The sequence below is a fragment of the Melanerpes formicivorus genome, unplaced genomic scaffold (assembly GCF_026170545.1).
Source record: "Melanerpes formicivorus ecotype bairdi unplaced genomic scaffold, bMelFor1.0.p_v2 SCAF_13, whole genome shotgun sequence".
NCBI classification, from domain to species: Eukaryota; Metazoa; Chordata; class Aves; order Piciformes; family Picidae; genus Melanerpes; species Melanerpes formicivorus.
The window spans coordinates 3194214-3203895 of NW_027142365.1; the positions used below are offsets into that span (position 1 = coordinate 3194214).

The following is a 9682-nucleotide window of genomic DNA, read 5'->3' on the forward strand; positions in this document are numbered from 1 at the left end:
GGATGAAGAAACAGCAAATATGCAAAGACCCCACATTAAACAGCGTGAGCTGTAAGTACTGTGATGAAAAGGCAGCTTGTTTGGAAGTGAAGAAACCATTATAAGCTGTGTGGATTGAGGATTTGTACAGAGAACACAATAGAGAAGGGAGTTTTGTGACAGAGTTAGCCATTTTCATTACAAGAGCAGCAATTCAGGACAGTAGAAATCCATTCCTCCGCTTGCACGGTGCCTGAGTGCTTTGGAAAGGCACCTAGAGATCTCCTCTGGCACTCACTGTGTGAAATAGCACATGATGTCCTTCAGAGAAGATGTTGTCACTATCCCCATTCTACTCAAGGGACAGAAACAAAGATGAGCTGCTCATATACCAAGGTGACAGCTGCCAGACAACTTACAGGTGTTACTGTCCACAGGCTCCAGAAAGGATCTTTGCCCTCAGACCTAAACTGCAGAAGCCTTCTGGTTCCAAGTCCCTATTCCACAGACAAATTCCACCACACTCCTGAACAGAACCACAGCCTGGTGGGTTTGGGACCTCTGGAGACCCTTCAGTCCAATCCCTCTGCTAAAGCAGGGTCACCCACAGCAGGTTACACAGCTTCACAATGTCCAGGTGGGTTTGGAATCTTTCCAGAGAAGGAGACTCCACAAATTCTCTGGGTGGCCTGGGCCAGGGCACCAGCACTCTCAAAGAAAAGACATTTCTCCTCAAGCTTAGGTGGAACTTTCTGTGTTGTAGTTTGTACTTGTTACCCCTTGTCCTATCGCTGGGTATCACTGAAAGGAGTCTGGCCCCACCCTCTTGCCCCAGACCCTTTAGCTCTTGCTGAGCACTGAGAAGATCTCTCAGGCTGCTCTTCTCCAGGCTAAACAGCTCCAAGTGTCTCTGCCTTTCCCCCCCTCACAGAGATACTGCAGGCCCCTCATCAGCTTTGTAGCCTCTGCTGGATTCTCTCCAGTAATTCTTTGTTCATCTTGAACTGGAGAGTCCAGAACTGGACAGAGTACTTCAGGTGTAGTCTCATTAGGGTGGAACAGAGTGGGAGAAGAACCTCCCCCAGCCTGTTGGCCACACTCTCCTTAATGCATCCCAGGTCCACCTTAAGCAGCACACACAACTCCTGTCTTCTGGTGGAAGAAGGGCATCTTAACTTCTTGAAGATTTCAAGGCAGAACATGAGAGAAACCATTCAGAATGAAGGTATCATGATTTCAATAGTGTATTTCACCAGAGTCTGCCAGCTTCTCATGCCTTTCAACTCCTCCAAACTGGAATGCACATGTCCCATACTGAACGACCCACTTTAAAAGCTCTCTCCTCCATCAAGCACTGCTCACCCTGTTATAGCCAACTATATAAAACACTGCCATGTGCTTACAAGACACAAACCACATACTGTGGACCCATCTGGTGGGTTACTGTCTGTATTTTACCTAAACTGCATGAACACCAGTATCACTGAAAGGCTGTTTTCCACTGACAGGCAATTAAGCATGACAGAGAAAGATCAAACACATTTTCACATCCTGGTCAGCCAAGTAACAGCTGTTAATAATAATAATAATAATTTAATTCTGTATTAAAAGTATGCTTAGGGCCTACAAATCTTTCTCTCACCTCTTCCCTCAAAAAAAAAAAGGCAGGAAATATCTCATCTTGAACTTGGAGCTGAGGTATATGTTAACTTAACACAGACTAAAATAAACACATTTGAGATGCTACTAGTTTCCTCAGCTTTAGACACCTCTCTCCTCTGACATGATCCACCTTCACATTACGAAGGAAATTTACAATACATGCCTCCAGCTTCATTTCCCTGCTACAAAGGTTCCCTGCTTAGGGGACAAGCTTTCTGCTTGAATAGTAAATTGAAAGACAAACAAGCCATTGCGAAGAAGAATTATTCAAGCAGGTGAGTCTCCTCCTCTGGAGTCTTTCAAAACCTGTCTGGATGCGTTCCTGTGTGACCTGCTCTGGGTGATCCTGCTTTTGCAGGGAGGGTTGGACTCAATCTCTGAAGGTGCCTTCCAACCCCCAACATTCTGTGGTTCTGTGTGAAGTCTGCTCACAAACCCACCCAGATTCCTCAGGTGGCTGTACCCAAGCAATGAGTCTGGAGGGACACAGGTGGCTGTACCCAAGCAATGAGTCTGGAGGGACACAGGGGGCTGTACCCAAGCAATGAGTCTGGAGGGACACTGGTGGCTGTACCCAAGCAATGAGTCTGGAGGGACACCTCACTTCCAGCCTAAAGCAAAAAAAAGCTGGGATTTTAAACAACAAAATCCTCAGCTAAGCTGAAATATTTGAGTATCACAAGGAAGTCACAAAACCCATTAAAATCTTTGTTTTAATGCATCAGTATGCAGGACATTTCTGTAATTTTAACTTTATGTTGTGATTCTCTTAAGTTCATGGCTATGAAGATGTGTTCATCTGAAACAACAGTGTAGGTCTTGCAGTGCACGACAGCACTTTGTGTGCTGGAACACACCACAGAAATAACCAACCATTAGTCTGCATTTGCTTGTCCCTGGTAAAAGGCTTCTTTGATAAAGCTTTCCTATCTGCTAGCAGGCTTTCAATTTATTGCTGAAAGATATTTTTTGATAGAAATGGGAGTGATGAAAGAAGTATTTACACTACTGATAATTACTTAGAGTAAGTGATGCACGCATAAAGTCTAAGATGTTTTGAAGTTTGCTTTCATAAAGTGCTATCTGTAGCTAATGAGCTACACCAATTACAGAGACAGGAGACATAATGATGAAGGAAAAAAAAATCCCATTTCAGAACTCTATTTTCAATTTGAAAGATTAACATTTCTCCTTTAGTTTTATTTTTGAACCTCTGATCTATTTTTCGGCTCAGGAAGAACTAGTACTTGATTCAAATGAAGTGGTAAAAATTCCATGTAGGAATACCAATGCTGTATTGTAATGAGGGCTCCTGCTAGCAGTTTATTAAAATGATCATTGATTTCCAATGTTTATCAAATGACTTCACCCAATTTAGCTGCTTAGCTTCTTAGAAACCACCTCAGGAGCCAAACCACATTGCTTGACTGTGTTTTCCATAGGAAACAAACCATTTTGCTAGATAACGTCATGTTTAGGCTATAGAAGTAACAATTCCAGATAGACACTTCCAAGATAAACCTGGTTATTCAAAAAGGAATTTAAATATACTGGGTTTGTCTTTTCCTGGTGTCTTAAACTAGATGAGGTGCTCAAGGACATGGTGTAGTAGTGGCCCTGGGAGAGTTAGATAATGGTTGGACTTGATGATCTTGAATGTCTTTTCCAACCACAGTGAAACCAAGGAGGTACTGCAGCACTTTTCCCAGTGTTAGCAGCAGGAAGCTCCTGCTGAAGGAGAAAGCAGAGATTACAACCATTAAAACTGACCCACCTCCCTTACAGCCCAAGGTCAGACATCTGCAAGAGGCCCAAAAGCTTAGACAGACTTGCACACAAGTTTAAACAGCAGCTCACTAAAATGACCACATTTTAATGGCATTAATTTATTTATCTCTAAATGTGGGAGCACCAGTTTAAAAAGCCTGCTTTGAAGTGGAACTATGACTACAGTTGTCACAATAAAAAAAATGCTTCCTGTGGAAAAAGAACAGATTTTCTTTAAAACACCAGTTAAAACAACAGAAGTCTCAGTTCTCTCGAGCTCTGTCCATGAAGTCTTGAAACACTGACACTTTGTCAATGCTTCCCCACCCCACCTTACACTCTTTGCATGGAAACCCTCCATAAACTTCTCCTCCCAGCTCTCTACTAAGCCCCATCTTCCACAAATCTAGGGGTGTAGAGCACAAGTTCTGTAAGGTGCAGCTGAGGGAAGTGGAGTTGAACAGCTCCAGCCTGAAGAAACAAGGCTCAGGGGACACCTTCTCAGTCTCTACAACTGCCTGAAAGGACGTTTGTAGCCACGTGGGGGGGAGTCTGTCTCTTCTCCCAAGTAACAAGTGATAAGACAAGAAGAAACAAGTTGTGCCAGGAGAAGTTTAGGGTGTGAATTAAGAAGAGATTTCTTCCCCAGAAGGATTGCCAAGCTCTGGAACAGAGTGGTAAATCTTTGAAGAGATTTAAAGACAGGTAGATGTGGTGGATGCTGAGGAACTAACCATAGTGGTGGACTTTACTGTGCTGAGTTAACAGCTGATGATCTTGAAGGTCTTTTCCAACCTAAGTGATTCTATGATTCTAAACACTACCTGAAGGTCCCTCCACTCCAGCCTTCTGTGGTCTCCACAAAAGCAAACATCTCAGTTTCACAGAGAACTGCAAGTGAGAGACTACACACTGTCTTCTAACAGCAGAGGCTGATCAGTTTGTTCTTCCAATTTGCTCTAGACCTCAAGGTAAGTCTTCAGGATGTTTCACTGTGCACTGATGTGACTGTTTTAGGCTGTGCCTGTAAGAAAGGGACAGTGCTGGGACACTCTGGCTCAATGTTTTGGTATTAAAATTAAAACATTGATATCCTAAATGAATTTCCTTGGTAGATAGGTGAAATTTGAGTCTCACTCTGTTCCAGTCTGTTCTGCCTTTCCAGCCTGTCTGCTTCTGAGCAACTAGCTGGAATGACCTTGGATAACAGAGAAGAGGACTAATCCCTGGATGCACTTTGAGGCCTAACAAAAGTTTCATCCTTATTAATTAGCTTTTCTCTCTCCCTAGCCCTTTTTGGGAAAAAAATGAGGTAGGGGGAGAGAGGGGGTACAGGAGGGGAACCCTCCTCTGTCCAGAGGAGGAAGTTTTGTTCTATATTACTTTCTTTGCTGTGTATTTCTGTATATATTGTTAATACTGTATATATTGTGTATATATTAACCTGCATTTCATCTTGCTTGTAAATACAGCATATAGCTTTGCTCCTCCAACTGAGCTAGCTGTGGGTTCTTTCTTTGTGGGAGAGGGAGAGCTAGGCCTTCTCTCACCACCACAACTGACAACAACAATTCTATGCAATGAATGAATTGCAGTTTTTATTAAACCAGTTCCCCTTGAAACTATCTGTAACTTATCTCCCTCACACCCTCTGCTTAGAGCTTCCCCACAGAGCACAGCCCCTTGGCTCCTGTTGTACTGCACTGGAGTGTCAATCAGTTCAAGGACAGAATCAAAGTGCTGATCTGATTTCTGCCAACCCACAGCTTTTTGTCTTCAAAGGGCTGAAAGTTAATGGGAATCCAGTTGAGGACAGTGTTTGTCTTCAAGAAGTGTAACAAAAAACCCTTAAGACCTCCTTGCTTCTACTCATGAAGACCACAAGGACTTCTGCAGTGGAGCTTATTTCACACATTCATAGAGCTGAAATCCCAAAATATACAGAATAAGGAAATGGTGGGGATTGGTGGGGACCTCTGGAGAGCATCCAGTCCAACCCCTCTGCTAAAGCAGGGTCACCCACAGCAGGTGGCCTGGGACCACAATGTCCAGGTGGGTTTGGAATCTCTCCAGAGAAAGGAGATGCTACAACCTCTGGAAAGCCCAGTCCAGAGCTCCAGCACCCCCACAGGAAATAAGTTTTTCCTTATTTTCAGATGGAAAGACATCAAACTTTTACCAGAAGTGACTAAAAGGAGATAAGTAATGAAAGAACTGACTGATAAAATACATACCCCAGGAAGGAAAGTAACTGAAGTGGAATTAAAAAGTGAACAATAACAGAGGACAGGAAGGAAAAAAAAAAAGAAAGTAGAGAGGGAAAATTCTTCTGTGACTAAGAATGAAACAAAGCATAAATAAGTAAATAGAAGACACTTTACAATGCATAAAGGCAGTCACAGAGGTGGAGCAGAGAGGTGTGGGGAAAAAAAAATATCTTGGATGGCCCCATGAACTGCTACAGCAGCAGCCTCTGTATGTGACATCCTGGTCAGACATCTGCTGCAATTATCACCGTACCTGAAAGACAGAAGCTCCACACAGATTTGGCACCAGAGAGTAAAGACAGAATTATTTAAATAAGCACCTGCTGCCATCCCAAAACTTCTTGGAATATTGCAAGTAGTTTACTGCTATGAGCACACTATATGCATCCAAATCCACTGGTAGCACAGACACAAAAGAAAGGAAAGATGCTGTCTGTGCTGGTAACAAAATAAATGCTCCTTCCTGATTTAGCCTCCATTTGCTCTGTAAAAACTACGAACCACAATGTGCCTGCACTAAAAAATGCTTAACAGGCAACTTAATAAAAGCAGCCTAAATTTAGACCTAAAATAGCACTGACACAAAGCCCCTGCAAAGTCTGCCCCACTGCAAGAGGCACATCCAAGCAGGCATCAAGTTTTGTTCTGAGGCTCTGTAGCTAAAATTAAAACGTGGACACAAAAGCTGCAATAAAGCTTCTGAGAGCACAACCAAAGCTGCCACATTGAAGCCTGTGTTTTCTAAGGGATGTAGTTAAAGAGCAAACAAACTCTGCAGTGCCCTCCCCTCTCACACAGGCACGCACCCCACCTTTTGCTGCTCCTGCTCATCTGGTCTGTGCACCACTTTGATTTGGTTTTAATTGCTACAGGTATCTTGGCAAGCACCGGGAAGCAAAGTCTGTTAGGGGAAAGCTAAGATTTGGCAGCTGCGTGGGGGAACGTTTTTGGACTCCAGGCAACCTACACTGTTAAAAACGACACAGTTTTGTATTCTGCAGACAAAGAGATGCTTCCAGTACTGCGAGAGGCATGTCCTCTTACTCCCTGCATTTTGCAGAGAGATGTTGGTTCAGCTTTTCAGTGCAGACAGCAAGAGGGCAATGTCTTATTTCTTGGCTAGCAACAAAACACAGGGTTGTTCTTTACCCCAGTTCTTCCTCCCTACATCTAACAAAAAGGAACAAGCAGATCAGCTTACTGTATTACAGTCAAATAAGCACAGTGTTCATTTGGAAATCTGCTGACAGTTTCAAAGTTAAAATTAACACCTCACTAGTATCAGCAGGAGAGTGCATCTCTCAGAGTTAGTGCTTCGTGTCATCTGGAGGCACTGCTTTATCATTCACACTCGACTCAGCTTTTGAAGGTCATCTTACAGCTAAGAGCAATGTCTAAGCTTTTTAAATGTACCCTCAAATCCCAAGACATAGTTGCAGAGTGAATGAATAAACAGAGAGCAGAACAAAGTGCTATATCCAGATTACACACAAGTCCCCATACCAGCATCTTAACAAATTGGCACATTTTCCTGAAAAAACACAAGTCATTAGTTAGGTGCAATAAAGCCAGCAGGGTTCTGAATCTCATATACAGCTGCGAGATTCCTGTTACTTTAAAGAGCAAATAAATACAGAGAAGCACGAAATGAGCCAAAGCCCTGTGTCTACTCCTGAGAACCAAAGCTCTGCACCACCAAGAACACTAACACTGCAATTCCTCTCTGACGCCGCTATCAGTCATCAAACCCAAGTAGATGTGAGGGAAAACAAGGTAATCCACTTTCACTCGTGATGGACAGCACAAGGCTGAGGAAGGGACAAGGCAGGCAGCAAGAGGCATTACCAAATTGGAACAGGAAGGTGCACATAAAGAAAGAGATGGGAAAAAACGGCAGAGGGAGAGATTCTTCAGGTGGAGTGTCAAACAGAAAACCCTAACAAAGATTACAAGCAAATGAGATGAAGAATGAATGGTCTTTGCTATAAATCAATCCCATCTAACCACCAGTCCTCAACTGAAAACTTACCCAGCCTCAAATATATTTAGTCTAGTTCCACTGCCAATTTAAAGCAACACAAAGTGCCTGAACTCCATTTACAGTAACATTTTTCTCTCCAATAGAGGTACTCAGAAAAGGGACTGCTAATTAAAATAACCTGAATAGCAGTTACAATAGCAACAGATTTATACACATGCCCTGCCAGGTTACTGATGTTAGAACTGAATCTTTAGCAACTTTGGTGAAGATAAAGAGCAAGCCAAACGCGCTGCAGCTCTATTTGAACACAACTGAAATCTGAAAACTCAGAGATACAAACTCTTATTTCAAAAGCTTTCAGAGAAACACTGAAGCAGAAAATGAAAGTGAAAGCATAATGAAGCCATCACATTTATTCATTTTCCTGAGAGGCAAATAGTGGAGATACAGAGCACCAAGTACACGTGAAGACAACTCAGAGGCACAGATAAACTCACGTTGACAAAAGGATGGGTAACTAAACCTGCTCAACCATTTTTACCGAGTGGGGAAAACCGATAAGGGAATCAAGGAGCTATTCCAGGATTAAAACTCACAGTCTAGCACTTAGGGGTGATTACACTTCCTACAGGGAAAACATGAGTTAAAGAGAGGGATTTATCTTAATTATAATATATTTTTTTTTTAAAACAGGCCATCTGGAGAGATACTCTATGCTTCCACGGTCAATTCTTCATTTACATTCAGAAGGCTCATTTTGAGGAGAAAAGATTTAGACCAGATGACCTCCTGGGGTCCCCCCTCCAGTTTTAATTACTGTAGGATTAAAAAGAATTCCAGGAGGTGGTCTCCAGTTTCCTCACAACTTGCCCTAATTTTCCACAGTTTATACAACTGTAAAGGTGCAATAGGTAACCAGCCAGCACCTCTGACACAGAGTGCTTATCCTCACTGGAGTGACAGCCTCCCTGAACCTCCGTCTGTGCAATAAGAAATCAAACGCAAGTGAGAACACAAAGCATCCAGCACCCCAATAAACACCCAAAGTTGCTAAAAACTAACTCGGCGATAACACGTCAATGGCGTGAGTCCTTCAAAGGAAAAAAACCAGGTTCAAAACCTCTCCAAAACACCCCACTGGAGGCGAATGGCTGTGCGAGAGGCACAGCCTTACCTGGCTCGCGGTTGATTTCTATCTCGAAGAAGCACTGGGGCCGGTCCTGCACACCCATGGCCGCGGGCAGCCCCGTCCTCGCCACCTGGACACAAAGCAGAGGAACGCTGGGGAAGGAGCAGCGGCGACCGCCGGATCCCGCCCCTCTCCCCCCCACACCCCACCCCCGAATCCTCCCCTCCCTTCCCTCTTCTCCTTCCCTCCCCTCCCACCGAGGGGTAAAATTACACGGCGGCGGCAGTGCCAAAAACTCCAGGCGACACCAACATCCCCCCCGCCCACCTCCCCGCAACCCCCGGCCGTGCGGCAGGGCCCGCGGCGGGGCCCCGGGAGGAGGCCGGCGAGAGAAATTCACCCCGAGAATTTGTTGCACTCACAAACAGCCGATATAAGGAAGAGGAGGAGGAGGGGAAAGGGGGAGGGTGAACTCCGTCAGCGCTGCCCATCCCCTTCCCCCAGGAAGTGGGACAGCGGCCGCGGCCTTACCTAGCAGCTCCGGCGCTTTGTTCCTCTGCTGCTTTCCCCCTCAGCACCCCACCACTACCCCGCTCCGGCCCCCAGCGCCATTAACCGACCGCCTCAATGGCCCGTCCGGCCGCCCCGCCCCGCCCCGGCACGGCACGGCGCGGCCCCGCCTCCTCCGCCGCGCCCGCCCCGCCGCGCTTTCCCGCCGCCCGCGCAGCGCTCTGAGGGGAGGACGAGGGGAAGCGGCGGGGGCGGGATGAGCCTTCCCCCAGCTCCTTGCCGTGCTGAGGGGGCTGGCGCAGGAAGGAAGGGGCTTTGTGGAGAAAAATAAATAAGGGGTCTGGCCATACTGGGTCGATGGGATGAGGACAATGGGATGAGGTTCAA

General features: G+C 45.2%; 1 protein-coding gene across 5 annotated transcripts in view; it reads right to left on the bottom strand.

Annotated features, from left to right (window-relative positions):
* The window catches only part of NKTR (natural killer cell triggering receptor), a 51843-nt gene extending 42430 nt beyond the window's left edge, over positions 1-9413 (bottom strand). For all 5 annotated transcript variants that reach the window (XM_068145892.1, XM_068145891.1, XM_068145890.1 and 2 more), the window contains exons 1-2: positions 9317-9413; positions 8831-8915 (exon numbers count right to left, since the gene is read on the bottom strand). In XM_068145892.1, coding sequence (XP_068001993.1) covers positions 8831-8888 — 58 coding nt within the window. In that variant the 5' untranslated portion in view covers positions 8889-8915; positions 9317-9413. The remainder of the gene's footprint in view (positions 1-8830; positions 8916-9316) is intronic.
* Between the last annotated feature and the right edge of the window lie 269 nt (positions 9414-9682).